At 36.1% G+C, this 22,016-nt stretch overlaps 1 protein-coding gene across 2 annotated transcripts in view; it reads right to left on the minus strand.

Annotated features, from left to right (window-relative positions):
- The window catches only part of ROCK2 (Rho associated coiled-coil containing protein kinase 2), a 100,970-nt gene continuing 78,954 nt past the window's right edge, over positions 1–22,016 (minus strand). The window contains exons 17-32 of one of the 2 annotated variants that reach the window (XM_056343963.1): positions 21,475–21,634; positions 20,242–20,402; positions 19,641–19,825; positions 17,688–17,757; positions 16,227–16,330; positions 15,921–16,107; positions 15,485–15,578; positions 15,275–15,369; positions 14,427–14,606; positions 14,023–14,191; positions 10,895–10,965; positions 9,841–9,929; positions 9,026–9,104; positions 8,561–8,822; positions 7,869–8,082; positions 1–3,383 (exon numbers count right to left, since the gene is read on the minus strand). In XM_056343963.1, the coding sequence (XP_056199938.1) occupies positions 3,290–3,383; positions 7,869–8,082; positions 8,561–8,822; positions 9,026–9,104; positions 9,841–9,929; positions 10,895–10,965; positions 14,023–14,191; positions 14,427–14,606; positions 15,275–15,369; positions 15,485–15,578; positions 15,921–16,107; positions 16,227–16,330; positions 17,688–17,757; positions 19,641–19,825; positions 20,242–20,402; positions 21,475–21,634 (2,214 nt within the window). In that variant the 3' untranslated portion in view covers positions 1–3,289. The remainder of the gene's footprint in view (positions 3,384–7,868; positions 8,083–8,560; positions 8,823–9,025; positions 9,105–9,840; positions 9,930–10,894; positions 10,966–14,022; positions 14,192–14,426; positions 14,607–15,274; positions 15,370–15,484; positions 15,579–15,920; positions 16,108–16,226; positions 16,331–17,687; positions 17,758–19,640; positions 19,826–20,241; positions 20,403–21,474; positions 21,635–22,016) is intronic. The other variant, XM_056343962.1, reaches the window with a different exon arrangement.

A 22,016-nucleotide genomic window follows, 5' to 3' on the forward strand; every position in this document is an offset into this window, starting at 1 on the left:
TATATATATATATAAAATATTTATGCATTCAGTGAATGGAAACAGTTTTACTGTATACATTTTTAATGTTGTACTCTATGCAAATCTGTATTACCTAAAAATATACCGTACTTCTGTAAATCAAAACAAGCAGGGAAAAAACCACTGTAGCTGTGTGCTGGGTTATAATACCTAACAGAAATGATATGAAAGTTTTAGTTTTGAATTTAAGAACTCACAAACAACACCTTACTTTGCGAGCGCATAAATAGAAGACTGAATACATTCTGGCTCTGTTAAGCTGAACTGCAGTAGAAGTTACAAAATGTAAATATATTTATTAATTTTCAGTATTTCAGTGTTTCCAAGTCCACCTTTCATGATAGTGTTAAATAAATCATGGTCCTATCCTTCCAAACATTTCAACACTCTTTAAAAAACAAAAACAAACAAACAAAATTTTAAAGTGAAATGTCCTCCTTCATTGAAGTGTTAGATCATATTTTAAATTACTGCACTCCCACACAATATTTTTATATATATATATATTTAAAATATATATATATATTTATATATAAAGAGACCAAATAGGAGACTACATTTTTTACCATCAATATGTTTAACATCGCATACTGTAGTTGTATAAAACATGCATTTTCTGGGATAGTTATGAACACATCATGAATGAGCCCACATAAATTATTTTTTGTACAACTCGAAGTTAAAAAACCCAAAAAGTCAGATTAAGTGCCTCTGAGGCCCTTTCTTCCCAGTTATCAGTTCTCAAAACACTACTGAAATATTTATCTATGCCTACAGCTATGTGCTAGAGAACCAGAATTAAAATTTTAAAGTACATCTACAGTATGTTTTACTTTTCTTAAAGTTTGTGACAGTCCTCGGAGATCATGTTGTGAAATGTAAAAACAGTCACAGATTCTTCTTTTTTTTCCAGAAATAAAAAACACATCTAGGAGAGTATGCAAAAACAAGGCAAAATGAAGTTTCATAGCACTTAATGAGGGTTAATATAAGTCAATAACTAATATTGAGGTTTGTAAAAAGGGCTGGATGAGCAGTTACATGTACAAGCAAATGGTCTAGTAATTCCAATGGTATCAGACATTGTTTTTGTAATGAATGCTTCTCCACCCTTAAAACCAGTCGGTATACATTCAAAATAGGCTGACATTGATATACTTACTAGGTGTAAAAATAGTGCACTATTTTTTTCTGCCACAAAGCAAAATTGCATCCTAAGAGCTGGTAAACCTTCTTTTTTCCTTAAATAGAGAGAATGGGCAAAAACACTTGAAAAAAAATTAAATTAAGGCAATTAGACAGGTAAAACAGGACTGCCCATGATGACATAGCTGAAACTAGTATATACTTCAAACTTACACTAGCTGCTCAACACTGACATGCAGCTTTTGATAGACGTGTAATGAATGATATAAACTTCAACATTATGGCTTTATACAAGTGCATAGTTGCAACTGCAATAAGTAACGGTATCTGATTAATAAGCATAAAAAAATAAAGTGGAAAGATTTTTAAAACCCTCTTGCAGTATTACAGTACAATATATATACACAGTATAATGGTCACTTCTTACAGATGCAGTCTATATCACTATGATGGATCTTCCTCCTGTTCTTGCAGACCTGCTGGTGGCATCTTTACAAAAGCTGAAAAGTCAGTTTCTTCCATTTTAATATTCATTCCTCTCGATCCTTTTATGAAATGTAGTGTATGTGTCTTGCCAAGAAAGCTTTTGTGGAACAGAGTTTAAAAGGTTACCTAACATATCCTTTTACTATTTACCAACCACTTCTCATTTGATCAGTCACTCAGGAGAATACAGGAAAACCGTCAGAGATTAGTAATTTATATTGCAGCAAAAATGTAAACCTCTGATATATATAGCACAATCTCTCAGGAAAATATATATTTTTAATATATTTTGGGATATGTTTCAGTCTTGCTGTATCGGGAAGAAATTATCACCTTGAATTGTGTCTGCATTCACGGAAAGCAGTTAGCTGAAAAAGAAGCAGGAAGTTTGGTCAGTACATGCAACAGATGTAAATCTGACAAAAATATACTTCCTCAAAGTCTTCATTTAAGATGGGCTCATCAGCATACTTGGGAGAAACGTCATTCTCTGCATCCAACAGCATTGTTACTTAAGTATAGTACATTCTTACGCATTATGATCCCACATCAGTTAAACTCCCTTGTAATATATGAGGGCAAAGTACAATATGCACAACGTAATAGTCGCTTTAACAGATTAGTAATTTGTAAGCTTTTAATACATAAAGGTGCAGCATATTTGATTAATGTAATGCTTGTTACTATAAACACTAAAGCAGTTAAAATTCAACACGCGCTGGTATCTCAGTTAACTGAGTACACAGCTGAGATACAGCCCTAGTGCTGCTGTCACTGCCCATTCTTTTATAAGGCTGAGACAACCTTACGTACTTTTTAAAAGAATTCTTAGGAATTTAACATTTAGGGTTTTTTTCTATGTAAACATAACACTGCATCAACATGTAAAATGAGGAAACATTGAGAACTATAAAATAGTTATCACTATGTCCAGTACATTCACACTCCATATTTAAGTAAGCCATGGGACAAATTAGATCAAATAAAACAGCTGTATCTTTTCTAAAGCAGTCAGGGAAACCTTATCACAGAAGCTGCAAAGGCCCATTTGTTTACGTAGTTTTCAAATGCATGGTTAGGTACCCAAAAAGCACAGCACTGCAAAGGAAAGCCAAGTCAAAATCACTTCATAACACAGGTAGAAAAGCAAAATGCAGAACTCCGGTCATTTCATGTCTGCTAGCCACAGACCAGTCTGTTTATATATTAAAGGCTTAAAAATGAAAAGTATTTTTAAATACCAATTCTATTTCAGCTAAACATCCAACTGCTACAATCTCCCTTTTAGCCTTCAAAAATTACCTGCAGAGCTTGGCAGTATTAGCGCTACAGATGAACAACTGCTCTGACAACAGCAGATATTTATTTTTTTTTAGGCAGGCAGACATGAATTTTGAAAAAAGATCTAAAATTAGAAAAATAAAAACACTGGCAAAGGCAACAACATTGTTTTAATGAAAATGATTCCTCTAAAAATTCATTGACATTGTGAACACAATCTCATTTTTACAGTTTAAAATATTAAAATGAGATCTTGTATTTTCTCTGGTTTGAGAAACAAAATCCAACATAGCATGCTGTATTCAAAGGCAAACAAACCCATTCCTCTCTATTTAGATTTACCCCTTATACTTCTTCAGAAATCAAAAACATCGTCATCATCATCACCATCAACATCATCAACATCATCAAATGACCAATCCCAGTCCTTAAATGCCAGATCAAGTAATCTGCAACAGGAGGGTTTCATGTTTAATGTGTGCCATGCTTCTATAAAACACTTCAAAATTCTGTTATCGCTAAACCTGTTCAAGTAGAAAGACCGTGTTAAGGTAGGTGGGCTCCTTCCTTCCCCTGTCATGGATTGTGGAGGCTCAGTTAGCATTCACGTAAGCCAGGAATATTGTATTCATTGGAAATATATCACGAAAATAATTCAGTTCTGTAGAATACTTACCATACCAAGTTGTTACCCCAAAATTTCAGTAGAAAGCAGCAACACATATATTTCATAAAATTAGCTGCTTTCTGTTTTGCTGCTGTTCTTGTTGACTGAGGTGGTTTTATGCTCTCCTGCTATCCCTTTCCAGACTATAATGCAAGGCTAACAATTTTTCCAGTAAAATCAAGTGATTTTGATTGTTGAACGGAACATAAAATGAAATAGCGTTATCTGAATTTACAAATGAACACAGTAGGATTTTACTATATCCCAGATACAGTGGGATTACACTATACGGCAATCCTGTAGCTCATAATTCAAAGCTCAGCAATGCCAAAAAGAGGATATATCAACTTGTCCTCTAGGCATTGCTGCCTGTGCTCCTTCTATGGTCACTATAAAAAAAAGAAAGCAAGTGAGGCAAACCTTGTCAGCAAATGAGTCACTTTACCTAATTTAGGCATTTATTTTGGGATGGGATGAATCATTGTCTAGAAGCATTCGTCTCTTTCTGTTGTTATCAAAGGATCTTGGACAAACATCTTAAGTATTAACTTCTCAATTGCTATAGCCACAAGCAATAAAACCCAGTCTAGTCATCTCTCCAGTGAGCTTAATGGATTTTATATCAGGATTATATGCCAACCATAGGAGGCAGAGATGGAAACCTTACCCTAACATGGCATTCAGCATGTTTTAACTAAAACATGCTACAGTGTTTAATAGTTAATCACATGCTTTAAACAAAATGGATTTCGGGGGGGGGGGGGGGGGGGGGGGGTTGGGTTTCATATTTAAAGTTTTTACACTTTTAAATGTGATCTATCCCTGAAAAGGCTCAATATTCATTTATTGTATGAACTATGGCTATGGTAATTTTAAAACACTTAAAGAATTTATTAGGCATTAAAATATATTAAAGTTGCTTTTTTTTCAATTTGGAATTATACTTCTGGCACGATCCAACTGAATGGACAAGCAGAAATTGTATGTTCTGTATGAAAAACCGCCTGGCCCCTTCTTAAATCATCATGAAGAACAACAGCTGTGAAAACCTTCAAGAAACACTCACTGTGTGAGATCCCTAGCAGGGGCAGCAATTATAGGGCTACGCAGGTTGGACAGGACCTCAGGAGGTCTCTAGCCCAACCTCCCGCTCAAAGCAGAGTCAGCTACAAGGCCGGCCCAGGCTGCTCAAGGCTTTGCCCTGTCAGGTCTTGAAAGCCTGCAGGGATGGAGCCTGTCCAGGCTCACCAGCCTGCCTCCCTGCCTGGCTGTCTGCATTGGATTTTCCTTCTGTCCAGCTGGAATCTCTCTTGGCTCAACTGAGCCCCTTGCCTCTCACCCTCCCACTATGCAGCACTGTCTTAAGAGCCTGGCTACATCTCCCCGATACTCTCCCCACCACAGGAGGGTACCAGGGGCAGGCTGCCATGGTACCCTCCTGGATATGTCCTTCACCCAGGCCGAACAAGTCCAGCTCCCTCAAGCCTCTGCTCTGACCATCCTGGTGGCTTCTGCTGGACTTTCCCCGGTTTGCCAAACTCTGGCTTGAATATGGGGGCCCAAACATAGAGGCAGTATCTCGCTGCAGACCAAGAAGTGAACAGAGGGGGATAATCTCTTCTCTCAGTCATCTGGCTGCACTCCCCTCGGTGCAGTCCCAGAGCCTGCTTTGCTGCCAGAGCCCACTGCTGGCTCACCTCCAGCTTGTCCCCAGCCACTCAGTCCCCAGATTTAACTGGCAACTACATCTTCATTCTTAATAAAGTTTGTAATAGAAAATTAATTATTCCATACAGTAAGACTTTGCACAAATGCCTCACAGAAGTACCAGTCAGATATAAACTGGCCATAGCAATTACAGTAATTTTTAAGTATGTGGTTTCTAATAAGAAGTGTTTAAATCAATATAAATTTCTGCTGGTTTGACAGACCTGCATTATTAAGGTGACAGGTGACATGACCTCACCAGACTACACATTTCCATCCATTAGGTACATTTGCAAAGTTTAACTGCAAAAATAAAATGGTTCACACACAAAAATCTTCATCCTCCTCCTTTTCCCAGCATTACAAAATATACAGATAGAAAAATATACACAGAGGAAAAAAAACCATGCAAGACTGATTCATAATGGAAGAGGACCATAACTAAAAAGGATGGTAAGAGTAAATAAGGTGTTATGAAAGCATTTTGTAAAAAAAGGTCACAAAGATTAAAAGAAGAGTGTTAGAAGGAAAAAAAACTGTTTTCAGAACACCTAAGAATAGCTGTGGAAAAAGAATCAGAATGTGTAATACACCTTTTATAAGTCAATAGTAAGAAACAGAATAACAATACTGAATTAGGCTGTAAACACTATGCAGAAGAAAAGCATTCTACTTGTCCCTCAATTTGTCAGGAATGCTTCCTTGATTCACGCTTCAATCCGATTGTTGATGTTCTCATTAGTTTTGCACAAAGAAACTCTTCAATAATTGGTCCCTAAAAAGCAGTGATTAAAAAATGTTTTACCTTCAAAGTTATAATAATAAAAATGATTTTAAATCCAAATTATGATGTCTGACTTTCTTTTAAACATGCGAAGTGTATAACACCAAAAATTAGACTGTATGGAAATTAGGAGGGAAGCGAAATGAAGTTACTTTTAGGCCTTTCACTATGCCTTTCCATACATTAAAATACCAGTATTTTTTTTAAGACCAAATTCTTCATAGCATAAGGCTGTTTTGTGGTAACAGCATCATCACAGTAAGAGCACGCTTATGCTGCATTCCCCACTGTAACACTGGCAACTCACCCAACCCATTTTTCAACCAGCCAGCTTAGATACTGGTGGCAGTCTGGTCACAGAAACAAGGCAAGCAACACTGTCTAATTTGCCACTGCAAATTATCTCTATGGGGAAAAATGAGGGGGTTGTTTGGTTGGTTGGTTTTGGGTTTGTTTTTTTCAATGACTTTACTGAACTGTCCATTGCTGCTGGAATACTGCAACAAACAAGTCAGACCAAACTTTTCACAGGCTGTCAACAACTGGGTACAGATATAAATCAAGTGTCAACTAGTACTTTAGGTGAGAAAAAAGCAAACTGAAAAAAACCCAGAAATTCTATGCAAGCATGTAAGCGCTACCTGCAGAATGTTATCCCTTCCATAATATAGTATAAGATTTTGCTCCTTAAAACTGATCCAGTAATAGTTTAGTGGTTTGTGTATGGACTTTTTTTCCCCAAATCAGACTAATCTTTCACGAAATCATGAGACACGAGCATGAGTCCTTCTAGGCTGAATAAGGAGGGAACTGAAACCAATTCTTCCACCCTTTAGTAAGTGCTCCAGCTACTTGACCAGATGGTGACCCCCCGACTTCCCACCTCCCTGCTCTCTTTCAAAAAGCACAAGTGATGCTCAGACAGGTGCCTACCACTGTGGCAATGGGCTCCATGCTGTGGAACCTGCGTGGGCAGAGACACAAAAGTGAGATTCATCTGAACTAGCTTCTCACTGTAGATGTCCAAGAGCATGCTCAAAGCTCCTTTTCTACACTAGGAGGACAGAAGTCCTGAAAAAGACACTTTTGCATATCAACTGTAAATGGAATCAGACAGAGAAAAATATAAATTTGGTCAGATGAAACACACATTAATATACAAATCCACAATCAGGTGTCTAACCTTACAGCAGGGCAGGAATTCAAACACATACCTCAACACCAAGCAATAAGAAACAAAAGACATGTAGTCCTTTACTACATGTAAGGCCTTCTAGACTGCTTTTTGAAGGCAACTAATTCACTCCAAGGTTCATTAGAACCACAAGCACCTAATTTCATTGCTCAACTTCAAATCAGGTGCAGTACTGGCCATCTTGGAAATCGTTAAACCTTTTTTTCTTTTCTCTTCTTAAATCTTTACACCCCTTTCACTGACTCTTTGCCTTGTCAAACCCCATTTTCCCTACCAGTTGCCAGTTCACAGGAACCATTAGGCTGAAGATAATGCTACAAGTTCTGCCTATGACATGTAAGAGCGATAGGATACATAATCAGTACGGTAACCTTAACTAACAGGTAAAGCATGGTCCTTTAATCAAGGGAACAGACATAGTGACTCTTCTTATAACTTAACTGAGATTTATAAAAGATGACAGGCTAGCTCACATGTCAATAGACAACAACATTTGTGATCAATTATCCTTATCAACATATATGACATTAATTGTAGTAAAATCTTTAAAACAATAAATTAAATAGCAGTTCTTGTGTCACCTTGGTTTGTTTGGAGGAAGCTGTCGACTTGGTCGTCTGATGGACTGGTTTGGCTGTACCTTCATGGAAGTTCTGGGAGAAGATCGAGCAAAGGGGTCTGGTGCTGGAGGCTTCTTGGGTATTTTTTTCACCAGTCGGCTCACCCATTTTTGCTGTTCTTCTGTAGAATTAGCTAACAGTAGTAGATTCTTTGCCGTTGAAATATCATAGTACACTGTAGTAAGAATTTTTAAAATAAAAATGAATACTGTTATTCTGAACGTGTCCCCACATCAAAAATTAGTCATCAGATTACCATACTCTCACAGTCAGTGCAAAGAGAAATCAGCAGCAAAGTGAACCAGATTTTGCAAAACTTTAACTTTCCTGGCTGCTGCCAGTGCTGCCTCCTTACATTTAGAGGGTAGCAACTTACAGCTGCTACAGTGTGAGCAGTCTTACAACTACCATGCTTTACTGCATGAGGCTGACAGCACAATAGGTATGTATGTATACTGGCCACATGCCATTAACTGACAGCAGCGAGCTCCTCGGGTAGACACCCTTAGAAAGGTTCTGACTGCTACACACTAATAAAAGAAAAACCTACCTGTTTATGTTTAGCTGGTGTCGGACCATTACTAGAATCCTGATCGATTAGAACACCTTGTGACTCCAATGACTACATGCACATTCAAATACTTGCTATTTACCTTTGCAAGGTGCTATAATCTCTTCTTTTTTGTCCATGTGATCTTTGTGGCATTTGATATGGCAACGGCGACATTCCAGAGCAGGAGGAGGTTTAAACATATGCCACAGAGGCTTCATACAAGCTTCACAATTGGTTGGAAAGTGATAAAGAGTAGGTATAAACTCGTGTCCTTTGTGACAGATGTAATTTGACTTCTCTCCCATGGGCTCCACAGGAAATTCCTGTTCTTTTTTGCTCTCTCCTTCATTAGCATATAGAATCTATAATCAAAGCAAAATAATCTTAGCACTCCTAGATGAAAAATGTAAATTTAGAGTCATTATCTAAGTAGAAAGATTGAAGAATTGATTTTTTCAAGAATTTTTTAGTAAATACTTCATTAGACAAAGTTATGAGTATTTTTTTGACGATGTGTGAAATATCATGCTTGTTACACTAGAAACATTAATTTATTACTGAATACCTGGAATATCCTAGGAATTTCCTTGGAATCTGCTCTGTACACATCAGTCTGAGTGACTGGTCGAACATGGAAGAGTTTGCTATAGGAAATTTTTTCAATAAGGACAAAATTAATGTTACCAAAATGATAAATTTAAATTGACAGATTAAGTTAGGATGCAACATAACACATTAAGACTCAGAGCTATTAAAGATTTGTCAGTACAGATTTCTAATCACTTGGTTAAAGTCCTGTCTTTCAATCCTGCACATGAACGTCCAAAAACCCTAAATAAAAATGTCACAGGTATCCAGCAACATTTGTGAAAAAAACATGACAGCACTGAAAATTCAACATCATGTGACTGTAACCATTGCCAGTAGCTTTCTACACAGTCCTCTCCCCATGCTCCAGCCTCTGAATATCCACATTCTGCATTTATTAAGAAAATAAATCAATTAACTATACAACCCACTTGTAAGGACATGTTGTAAATGAAAATGTACAAACACTGAAAATTATAGCCTCTTTGCTACAGTTTTCTTAATGTTTTTTGCCACAATGTGCATGTGAGGTAGGTCTGGCTGAGTTAGCAGAAGCAGTTCAGTTACATCACAGCTCGATGGGACACACTGTTTCAGACTGAGCACCACACTACTGCTTACAGAAAACCCAATTCTTCATCACAAGGTCCCAGCTCTGTAGTTCAAATTACAAAAGCAGACCCCATTTGACATTGTGCTTCCAGACTGGACCTCAAAAGGCCTTTTATCAAAGTCTTTCCACCAAAGTTCACCGACAAATCTGAAGACGGAATCTCACATGATAATACTTACTCTATGTCTAATACCATATAGGGATTAGATTGCTCTTTATCTTGTTCGCTGTCATAGAACAGGATCTTCTTACTGCTTACAATTACATACTGTTGGGATACAGATAAGAGTAAAATACACATTTTAATCCAGCTCATCAAAGATGTCACAGCAATTACCACAGATGTCACAGCAATATTTTTCTACAATTTTGTTAAATGGTAGCTAAATGGCCAATAGTAGTACAGCATGCTAAATCCATGATTTGCTAATACATTCACTGCACAACAAACAAAATTCTGGATAAATCAATTTATATTACCAGATTAATTGATATTTAAACAGATTTAAGTATCTATAAAGAAATAAAAATGAAAGTCTGGAAGAAAGTAAGATAAACGCTTTTCCAATTTAATGATTTAATTTTCACTTAGACTGGTAGTGAGAGTAATTGTCATCTTATGATGCCTATTCTACACCTGCAGTTCACAACTAATAGGGATCATACTCACTGAGATCACTGTTATACTTACCAGCACTGCTAGCAATTTTCATCAAAAAGCTAGTTACCTAGAAGACCTCCTATTTCCAGAATTTTATCCAGAATGAACAGTTTGACTGAGCAGTAAGTGAACTGGTATGAAAATACGTATGTTACTCTTTGGGCAAAGACACATCACAAAGGTCACTGAAAAAGTGTAAATGAGTGAAGGCTACACAAGGCAGATGAGTAGTTGTTAGTTTTATCTCCTAAATAAAGAATCTGTCAAGGGCATCTGCTTCCAGACTGTGCTGAATTTCAGCTATATAATACTGCTGGGAATGCTTACAGCTGAATGCACACACATTTAAAGATCATGAATGGCTGTTCTCACCTCTGACTGGACAAAGAAGTGTCTTAGCCTATTACAATTGTCTTAACCTGCTCCTCTTAAAGGTAGCTATACCAGCTAACATATTTTATACTTTTAAGTGATGGAAAAATGTATCGAAGAAAAATTAAAGCGGTAAAAACCTGCATAAGTTTAATATACAGACTACACATGAAACAAGATCATAAATCTGGTTTTCTTACCTTTTTAACCCATCCAAATTTTTTAGTGTTATTTCTAACAGGCAGCGATAGCCAGCCTTCCAATCTTGATTCTGAAAAAAACCATATACATTAAAGAACATAAATATTCACAAAACATTATTTTTGAGATTACTGTGAATTCTGGAACAGTTATCGAAGATCAATAATACAGCAACAGAGCAAACATGAGAACATGGATTATTTAAAACCGTAAGGTCTTGCAAAGTTTATCACAGTAAACGTTCAGGAATATTAAATTGTGTATTCCTGAACACAGCCAATAACCAACAATGCAATTACAAAAAAGCAGTAGGCATGAGGAAGAAGAGGAAGAGCGAACTTGCAATTACAGCACACACATTCCCTTTAGTAATTTTTTCAAGACTTAAAATCCTTATGTCTATCAGCCTTTACCTTTTAAACACAGCATCTGAAGGCATTAGTAGAGACCACACAACATCCAGTTCAAGACAAAAAAAAGGCAAACTGCCACCACAAATAACCTGTATTTTCTACACACCAGGTCAAATTTCAGAAGTTTAGTATTCCAATTCATATTTTTTACTCTTTCAGTTTTTCTTTTTTTCCTGATTCTGCCTGTATCTCCTAGGCTTTCTAATCCAAAGTAACTTCTGGCTAATCCTTAGGCTTTGCCTAAATTCAACTGCCCTTTCGCACACTTGCAGTATTTTATATTACACTGGCACATTAGTCAGATTGGATTTATCAACAGTATTAACAGCTCAGCTGTTGTTTGACATACACATTTCAGTCATAACCAAAAACTCACACGGATTCCACTTTCCTAGTGCTGGGTGATACGTAGTATCACACAGCCTTTGACCCTATTTCCATAGCTGCACTTAATACAAGCATTTCTTTTCCCTATGTTTCATTAAGAAGAACTACTCAACTGCAGTTAATATTCTTCTAATGAGTTCCACTAGCAGATAACCTCTACTGATGCTGAGGAGCCTCCAAGTCAAAAATACTGAAGCCTTAAGTATTAACAAACACAAAACTATGAAAAGAGCACTACCGTGCTTCACTATGGCAAAATCTGTTTTCTTTCTCATTAGAGGGCATCTGCAGCCTGCCTATGTTTAACATAGCGTAACAAATAGTTATTAAATATTCATAGGAGTCTCATCTTGTCTAGAGATACTTGAAACAGGTTATTTATTCAGATATGTACTGACTTCAAAGTTTATTGGTCTATAAACATTGCTGTTGACACATTTTGAAGTATATACCAAGTACCTGTAGTAGTTCTATAACATATATTTTGCCTCATACCTGCCACTTTCCATTGTTCCTTTCAACTACACCTGATACAAATGCATGCTGGTGCAAAAAATCCTTCCCCACGTCCAGTAAGCATGTGTAGTTGGTTAATGGCGTAAAAAACCTACGCGTTAACATTTTTCCTGTTTTTCTCTGTAATCTTCAATGCTATTGCATGAAATTGGACAAAATGAGAGTTTCTGATTACACTTCTTCATTTCTGGTCTCTGTCCTACACTAAAAGGTCATAGAAAAGGCAGAATATTCCAAAATTTCACAGTACATGCTTATAAACTCCAGGATGGAAAATACCAACAAATCACAACCATCATACCTCAAATCTGTTGTAATTATGTTAGCAAAAAGTCCTAGTTTGGATGCGATTTTTACTTTAGAACAAAACAAAACCATGCTGGTAACAACAGCAGCTAACAAGGAAAAAATTATGTATGTACTTAACAATTACTTTATTAGAAGCCTCATAGCAAACACCAGAGAATGAGGAAAATAGAGGAAATGCATTGTTCTTTACTCTAGTTTGATGAAGTAATGTCAATGTCCCAAAACAAGTTTTGGCTTCAGTGGAAAGGTATTCACACTTTAAAGGAACCTCAAGTGAAATACAGAAATTTGAAAGTAATTAAAGAACACCCACCTCTGACATTAACACTGAACAGAAGTTTTGTTCAGTATGGTGTATGTGTAGTCATATCAAATGAATAAAGAATTAGGAAAACAAACTCCTATTTTACCAGGGCCATGTAATTTCATTATATGCTTTATGTAGCTGGAAAAATGAATACATTTTGCTTGCCGTAACATACAAGAATCAAATATATAGATTCAAATTAAGGCAAAACAATGTAATACTCAGAAGACTGAATTTCTACAAGCAAATAATGTAAATTCAGATAGTGCGGAGTTAGATGTTTCCACACTTCAACACAAGGATTCGACTTTTTGATATCTAGTATCTCTAGGGTCATACAGAGACTGCAGATACTGGATAGAGGCTACTTTGAAAACAAATCCATCAGGCTCATCTATTCAATGCTTTAATAAAGATGGTGGTTTTACAAATCACAGCAAGCATTTAGAGAAAACAGGCCGGTTACTTTTTCATGCAAATTTTTTCATGTCATGTTCACTACCACCGCAGTGTGTTTACTGCCAGACTTGGTTTTTGGGGGTTTTATAATCATGTATTAATAGCGTTAGTTTTCAAATAGAGAAAAGGACACAGTAAGAACAAAACCAAACAGTTCTCAGGGATGTCACCTGTGCTATCAACTTCTGTAGGACTGTGGGAACAAGACAAAGGTTCTTCCTCTGAGTCAGAATCAGAGTCGAGAAGCATGCGAGAACTGGAAGGCTTAGTGGCAATACTGACAGAGGTAGAAGAGTGCTGGTAGGTAAAGGACATGGATTCCATAGTGTGAGACTGAGTGATATGGACTAAACATAAAGCATAAAGGAGGAAAAAGGTAGAAAAGAAGTCAAAATAGAATCTCTAAGAAGAGAGGATTAGTTTTACATTTCATCACATAACATAGTCATTGCAAAGTGACCACTACAATAAAGTGGAAAAAATTATTTATTTTAATGTAGTAAAATAGAATTTTTAAAATAATTTTTTTAAAATTCATGTAAGATGAAGTATTATTACAGACAGATTTAGTTGGGAGGTGGATAGTGACCACTATCAAAGCATTGATAAAATGGTAGAAACACAGGAAGATGAAAAGCCACAGAATCATCAGAGCATTAATTCGATACTTTAGCTTCTATGGTAAAATATTGATATAAACCCAATTAATACAGAAATATTAGTAAAATTAACATACCAGGGAATCCATCATCTGCCTCAGCATCTCCAGGTCCACTGCCTATGCTACTGTTGTCTAGACCGATGTGCAATGACTGCAGCTGTGAACGAAGCTGTTCAATGTCACTGTCTTTGCTGTCCAGAGTCATCTGGAGTTCAATCCGTATCTGACTCTCTTCTGCTATTTGCTGTTAGGATAAATTAGAAGATTTCCTATTATCACAAAACTCAGTCAAAGAAAATACAGGTAGAAAATTATGCAGACTTTGCAGCCCATTACAATATATATATACACACTGAGTGTTTCTTTTGGTCATGGGAAATTCGGGAATAGAGACTCTATACACTACCTTAAAGTCTGTATCAATTCAATGAGAATTACAGAAAAGGCTATCAATGTTTGTATTTGCAAAAGGATCTTACTGCCTGCATTTCATTGATTTCCTTCTGGTATTTGATCATCATTTGGGTTAACTTTTCTCGTTCAGACTTCAGTTCCATATGCAGTTTCCTATTTTCCTTTTCTTTCCGCCGTACATCAGTGTCAGCGCCACGTTTGACTGGACCCTTCCGATTCATGATCTCAGCCAATTTATTCACAGCCTTCCCATGGGAAAGAAAAAAATTATAAAAAACACACCAATAAATATGGAGTTATATCATGAAGAGATGAAGCATTGTCTCCTATCCACAACCAGACACTTTTAATCTAACTGTAAACTAAAACCTCTGCAATCCAGTCCTATAAAGTTGATTTAATTCAATGTGCTACTCAAAAATGAAAAGAAGGTAATGATGCCATTTTCACTTTAAGCAAGATTAGCTATGAACACTTTTGCTCATATAAATAAAACCTTCCATTTTCATGAGGTAGCCCCAAAATACATTTGGATTAACATGCCGCTTGTTCTAAAAACCAATCTGGATTAAAATCAGAAATATACTGTTTTATGGAACATACAGAGGATTATAAATCAAGATGGAAAACAATAAAATATTAATCCATTTGACTGATATGAAGGTTTTTGCTGGTGGACTGCATCTGGATTGGGAGTTCCTCTATGATAAATCATGGGGATGCAGTTTCACTACACTGAAAGCCTACTTAGTAGAAACAAACAAACAAACGATCAATATACTCTGTTTCAGGGGCAACAAAGAAAAAAGCATTAATGGTACATATATAGATAGTTTACCATGGAAAGTTTTCTATTAAAAATTATTTGATTCCTGAACGCTTTCTCTTCGTTAATTTAGGTGCATTTGCTTACCTGGGTTTTCAATGTTCTTTCATTCAGTAACTGTTTCTCAAATTGTGCTTTAATATTTCCCACATTTGCTTCTTCTTCTTTTAGCTTTGTAACTTCTGTAGCAAGATAAAAAAAAATAATCTATGAAAGCTCATTACAAAAGAAAATAGTACTATTAAAGAAAAAAAAAATGGTTTCAAATTAATTACATTTGGTTTAGAGAATACCTACGTTCTTGTACTTCCTTCAGTTTATTGTTTAGTTCTTCTTTCTCATTAGCAAGGTTAGCCACATCACTAGTTAGCGTCCTATTTGCTTCCTCCAACTACAAAACAAAAAGTACAAGTGACCATGTAACAAAACTCATTTGGCCTACCAAAGCATTACAGGACAGAAGGAAATGCTTCAGAGTGAAATCAGGATAAGGATAAGAGGACTGGCTGTAAGAGGAGTAGGGGCACAGAAGAAAGAATGATCAGATTGATGCATGGAAGAAACATGATATTTTTTGAAATTTCATTCACAGAAAATAAATATTTTTAAAATGTCAGATATACTTGTATATCACTTACCTCTAAGCATGCTAATAGCAATGGATAACTCAAACTGAAAATAGAAACTCAAGCTCCTGTAAACTTCTACCAAAATTACTATTCATATTACTCACAGAGGCTATGGTGGCATCTTTCTCAGTAAGTTCCTGTTTATGCCTAGCCATCATCTCTTTAATTTCCAGCTCTTTCATAATCTTCTCTTTTTCCAAATCAGAGTACTGCTCTTCAGCAATGGAACGTGCAAGTTGTTCTGAATCCGCTTTTGTCAAAGTAATCTCTAGCTGAGCAGCCAAGGAATCTCTGCAAATTATTTATGTATATATTAACTCAAAAAATGGAGGGGGCTGGGGGGAGAGAAGGAAACAGCAAAAATCCATCCTAATTTTTTATGTATTAGTACTACAAGTAGTAAAACCTACCTCTCATCCTGTAACTCTTGTATCTTTTGCTGCATTTCTTTACAAAGTTTGGTCTTTTCCTCACATTCTTCTTTAAGTTCTCGAACTTGCGTCTTATAGAGAGTCTAGAAGTTAAAGTTGGAAAGAAAAGCACATGACTTGCATATACTAGCTTGAAGATACACAAAAAATGATCCAAGATGACATTGTATGCAATTCTTTAATCACACAATTTGAATATAATTGTGCATGACTTCTCCAAATTCAACTAAACGTCACCATCATTCACAGATGTGTTTTCATTATTTTTATTTTTTTTGTTTTGTTTTGTTTTGTTTTTTACTTGTATATTTGTGAATGGGTAGGTGCATAATAGACATGTTATATGTCTGTAAACATACTGTTAAAGAGACTCTAAATGTGAAGATCACAATTAGATGGTAAATCAGAAGTATCAGCAGCAAGGAAAATAATTTATTTTTCTCTACTATTTTAAATCTTTGGTGTAGGTAGGTATGTAGAATTTAGGCTTTAACCATACAAATCCATGAAATCAACACAAAAGTTAAAGAGCAAAAAGCAGCATAGGAGGAAGGGAAAAAAAGATTAGAAAAGCATTTAAAATTCAAAGTTTTGTGAATCTGATAGTAATCTAGAGTTCTAGAGGAAATGAAAGAGAAATCATATTGCTCTGTACATTCAAATGACTGAATACAGGTAAAGTGACAGGTAACCGCAAGTGGATTTTCTGCAGAGCTTTCAGGATAGACTGTCTTTCTCTGGCCCATCCACAGCAGCCAACTGATCTCAAGTCTCCCTTTCTCTCCTTTCGTGTGTACAACTTTTTGATCTACTAGAACATCAGTAGTCCTCCTCCCTGACCTAAAGACCACAGTAAAATCTTGAGTTTCCTCTAATTCTGAAACAGGCCTTTTGGCCTCTACCTGCAGTGTGACTGCCTGTGCACTGTTAATATAAATTAACCACATGCTAGTGATGATTTTTAAGTACATTACCTATTTGCAATAAAGCAAAAACTCCCAACATATCTCCACCAAGTTTGGCTGTAATGCAAAAACTTCCTTGCAAGCCTTAAACTCAAATTTTGTTACACTTCATGATTCTGAGAATAGAGTTGTTCTCTTCCATGTAGCATGGAAGAGGTGCTAGATGCAAAAGGCTTAAGACATGCAGAAAATTATTCACACTGTGGAAAAATAAGCTGTTTGATTCCTCGCCCCCTCTGAACTGTGTTTGGGACTCCCTTCCAAAGCTGGGACATTTCTTAACATGAGTTCTTCACACTGCTCAGTGATCAAGAACAAGGAGTGATGACAAGGCTGCAGACAAGACTGAAGACAGGCATAAGAATAAGCTTTAGCTTATAGATGTGAAACACCTGATGGCTGAGGAGGAAGAAGGAAAGCTAACATTGTACTTTGTAAACAGATTAGTATAAAAATAAAGCAGCATAAAACATACCGAGAAATACTGTTCAGCTTCAAGCTGGTCTTGAAGCTCTTTCATTTGTCCATCTGCATCTTGACGTTCCCTAGAAAGAAATAACAGAAAGAAAAGATATGAAGACATTCCAAGCCAGTAAATAGAAAAGACAGCATTCACACTCTAAAGATCTTCAGTCATTTCCTGACCAAAGTATGGTTGGCAATTAAACCTGAGGCTTCCTCTGGGTACCAGCTCTCAGTTTCACTTGCACAGCCGAGAACAACCCACTAACAAGAAGTCAGTTTAATACTGTTAACAAACTAACTGCAACAGTGTTACCGAAATCTCGGATGAAGAACTTATCGACACCAGTGTGATGTAGATAAGCAGACACTTCTTTATTAACGGCCGGGTGCGTGAGCGAGTCCTCTCACAACCAACGCACACCAAGTCTCAAAATCAGACACCATATATATAGAACTTATTCATGCATACTCATTAAGTATCATGCATAATCATGATATTTTCCGAAAATCATTAACATATTCTCCTCCCATATCCGATTCTGCACAGTAAAGGTTAGAAGGGTCCAGAAATGGGTGTGGGGTACGATTTGGGTAGGTGGTATATGAGTCGGTGGCCGTGATCTCCCCCTGCCGGAATTTCCTTTTACTAAAGTTCACGGTTTCTTGGCAGGTAACTACAAGCTGTTCCAGTCGACTCTCCCCAGTTTCCGTTAATCTCATATTCTGACATTTCAATACACTTTCTACATACGGAAGACTAGTTAACTACAAAGAAACCTTTCAAACCCTAGATTTATTACCTAAGTTTTAAACAATGATTCTAGCCCATTCTTCTGGCCTTGGTACGGGACTGTACAAAGGATTTCATAACAGCTTTTACTGTGCAACTATAAGTTTCATTAAAATATATTTCTTATCCCTCTATATTTCTATTAAAAATGATTTTATAAAATCAAATAATGTCTATCAATCTTAACTTATTAGCAAATCTGTAACAACAGTGTCACATAGTTTAACCAGTAAGAGACACTGATAAAGCAAAAGAATCTTATTTCCATGTAAAACATCACTGATCTGACAGATTGTTTTGGGTCTCTTGTTTGCTAGAGCTCAGTTTGTGAAAACGTGTCTGTATTCTTTGACATGCAACATTTCTTGAATTCATCTGTTACTAAAACAGTCAGTCCCATAACAAAGGCAGTAATGTAACAGAAAAAAATTCTGCCAGTGTTTTACATTACAGCAACCATCAGATGTTCCACCTTCTATGTGAGTAACTGCATCTTGCTGACAGAAAAAAGACAAGGAGCTAAACCATTCAGAAGTCATAAAAGAGCTAAAAATCAGATTAATCTGATAGATGTGCTAAAATTGCATCTTCGTTCACCAGAATGTTCATGTAAAAAAAAAATCAGTTATTATATTGCTTGTAAGACCTTGAAGAGCTGCTGGGATTTAACACAACTCCTGTTTGAAGGTACAACAGATGTGTTTAAACATCTTTAGCACGAGATATTTCCAATGGTTATGCTTCACAGCTCTGTATTAGTATTCATTTCCAACTCCAATAAGCTCTCCTGGACTAATAATGCCAGTAACTGTCCTCTTCGCTGAAGTCGTATCTCATTTAAAAAAACAAAAGTATCTAGACTGTCTGTTAAATAAGTGTTTATCTGAAGTCCTCACATGCTTATGTTTAATCTGGCTTCCCCCCCCCCGCCCAAGATTTAATGGACAACATCTTTTAGTACAAAACTATACACTGCTGAAGGGCAATTCTCAACTAGAGTCACTGGAAATTATTTTTAACAACAATTACATTTTGCAATACAAAAAAAAAACCCAATGTGGAACAGCATATTCTGCACAGCTAATTTTTAAATTTAATATTGCTCTCTGCTTTCGCCCCAAACCAATTACAAATCAGTAACGTTACTAAAAAACACAGAGCAATTCTGCGTACTTGCGGAGTTCATTATTCTGTTTCTCCAGACTTAATTTGATTTCTTGAAGATGGTTATTCTCCTGTTTTAACTGCTTCTCTGACATTTTCAAGGTGTTGACCTGCTGTGTTTGCATCTTGAGGTCATTTTGAGTGAGACAGCGCTTTTGTGTTTCTTGCTCTATTTTTAATGTCAGGTTTTTTACCTAAAAAATAAAGAGAAACCTGTGATTTTTACAGACCTACACAGGAAAGCAACATTTAAACAGTGTCTCTTATTGACTTCCTCTACATTTCTGTACATGCTCACATCTTTTGGTGAGTCAAAGCTGTCTCCTGAAAAGGCATCAGCACACAATAAATAAGCTAGCTTTTCCATGTCAATCTCACAGCATTTTACATTTCAGAAGAAAAACTTTTTATTAGCAGTAACACTGAAATATTTCAGAAAAATGAAACTACATTTTTTAAAGTAGACTTTTTAAAGCTCCACATACAGAGAAGGAAAAAGTTGCTGCCATATTCATTCACAAACATTCCTAAATATAGCTATAACAGGGAAAATATTTGGACATTGAAAACCAAAATTCCACTCAAGACTCCTTTTGTCAGTATTCCTTACATCTTCATTCAGTATATCCTTTTGCCTGAGGAGCTCATTGATTTTCTGTTGTGATTGCTTGAGATCACAGTCCAACATGGAGCGCTGCTTTTCAGCTTCTAACAGCCGATTTTCTACTTTTTGCTTTAAAGCTCTCTCTTCCAAAAGTTTCTTCTCCATTTCTGTTAAGTAAGAAATTTAAGATGTCAGTCTGTGTAAACCAGGAGATTCTGGAGGGCAAGGGAAGACACCTATTCCATATTAACAATAAGTAACATGTTTATCCTTTTAACACTGAAGAGAAAGATTGCTGACAAATGATTCATTAAAATTTTCACAGTAAACCCACACCCAGAGGATGCTTTTGCAAGCATTCCTGACTGACAGCTATTTCCTACTTTTCAGTTTCAAGATAACTTTCAGTTTATCTGCAACACATCTGAAATGGGTAAAAAAGGTGGATTTTAAAAAACAATCCATCTAAATCTACTGAAGTGTTACTTTGACTATGATAACTAGAAATCGTTTAAAGAGTTGAAGCTGTTCAGGAACCTGATATGCCAAGTGATTCAGCCATTATTACTGAATTGTTTCTGCTTCTTTTGAACATCTGCATGCTCAAAATTTTTGTGAATGCTCTGCAATTGGAAGCACAGGATCTGTAGGTAGCTTTTTAAATAGCTGCAATAAACAAAACATTTAATTCAAAAGTAAAAGCTACCTTCTGGAACTGTTTGGTAATTATCCCTCCCTCCAAGAGATTTCCATTGTCATGAGATGCACCAGAATATGCACAGTGACTGCAGAAGTGTAGCAAGGGCTTTGCCATTTCTAACTCTACCTGGTCTACATATTTAAATCATTAAGCTGCTGACATATTTTATCTAGGACAACACAAAAAAGTATCAGTACACTGAGTAAGAACGCAAGACAAGCTCTTAACAAAAATGCTTCAAGCAGTTTTAGTAACATAAATGTAAGTAAAATTAATTCAGAATACATTAGCACAGAAAATTAATTAGTGTTGTGTGCAATGGAGAACCTGTTCTACTTTGAGACTAAACCAGTGTGTCTTTAAGCTAACAAAGCAAGAATAAGGAGACTACAACTGATTTTTATGACACTAATTATGTTTTAAAAGAGCAGTGGAATCAAGGAAAAAAGCCTACACTAAGGCTTTCACTAGCATCAAAAGATTATACGATCTGCTTTGTATAATTTACATGAAGTCCAACTGTGATGTCAGATACATACCTTTCATCGCTTCAGATTTTGCTTCCTCTATAGATTCATAGATCTTATTTTTGTCTGCTAATCGTGCTTTTGTGGCTTTATGCTCAGCTTCTTCTTGTTCAAGGTTCTGCTGCATAACTTTGAATTTATATGTCATATCTATTTCCATGTTGCTTTTTTCCTGTTAAAGAAAAAATTACATTGAAATAAAACATTAAACACATCAGGTTAAAGACAAAATTTTGAACAGTAACATGCTGCTTGGAAGTATGCTAAGAGTGGAAACAAGAGCTCAAACTGTAAGGAGCTACCTGAGAGCTCAATTCTACAAATGTTTTTCTATGGATGGCAAAGTGCTCTGAAAATATACAAGGACATCCCTAGTTGCAAACAATTACAGAATCACTGCCTTAACAACCAACATTCCGTAGTAAAAGTGGCTCAAACATTAAGTTTATTGATTTTTTTTTTCAATACTTTTGTTTCAATGACAGATCTGTCAAAAAATATTAGCAGAAGCTTTTTGATTTTTGGCAATATTGCGTTTAAAAAAAACCCAACAA

The sequence above is a fragment of the Falco biarmicus genome, chromosome 6, assembly GCF_023638135.1.
Source record: "Falco biarmicus isolate bFalBia1 chromosome 6, bFalBia1.pri, whole genome shotgun sequence".
NCBI classification, from domain to species: Eukaryota; Metazoa; Chordata; class Aves; order Falconiformes; family Falconidae; genus Falco; species Falco biarmicus.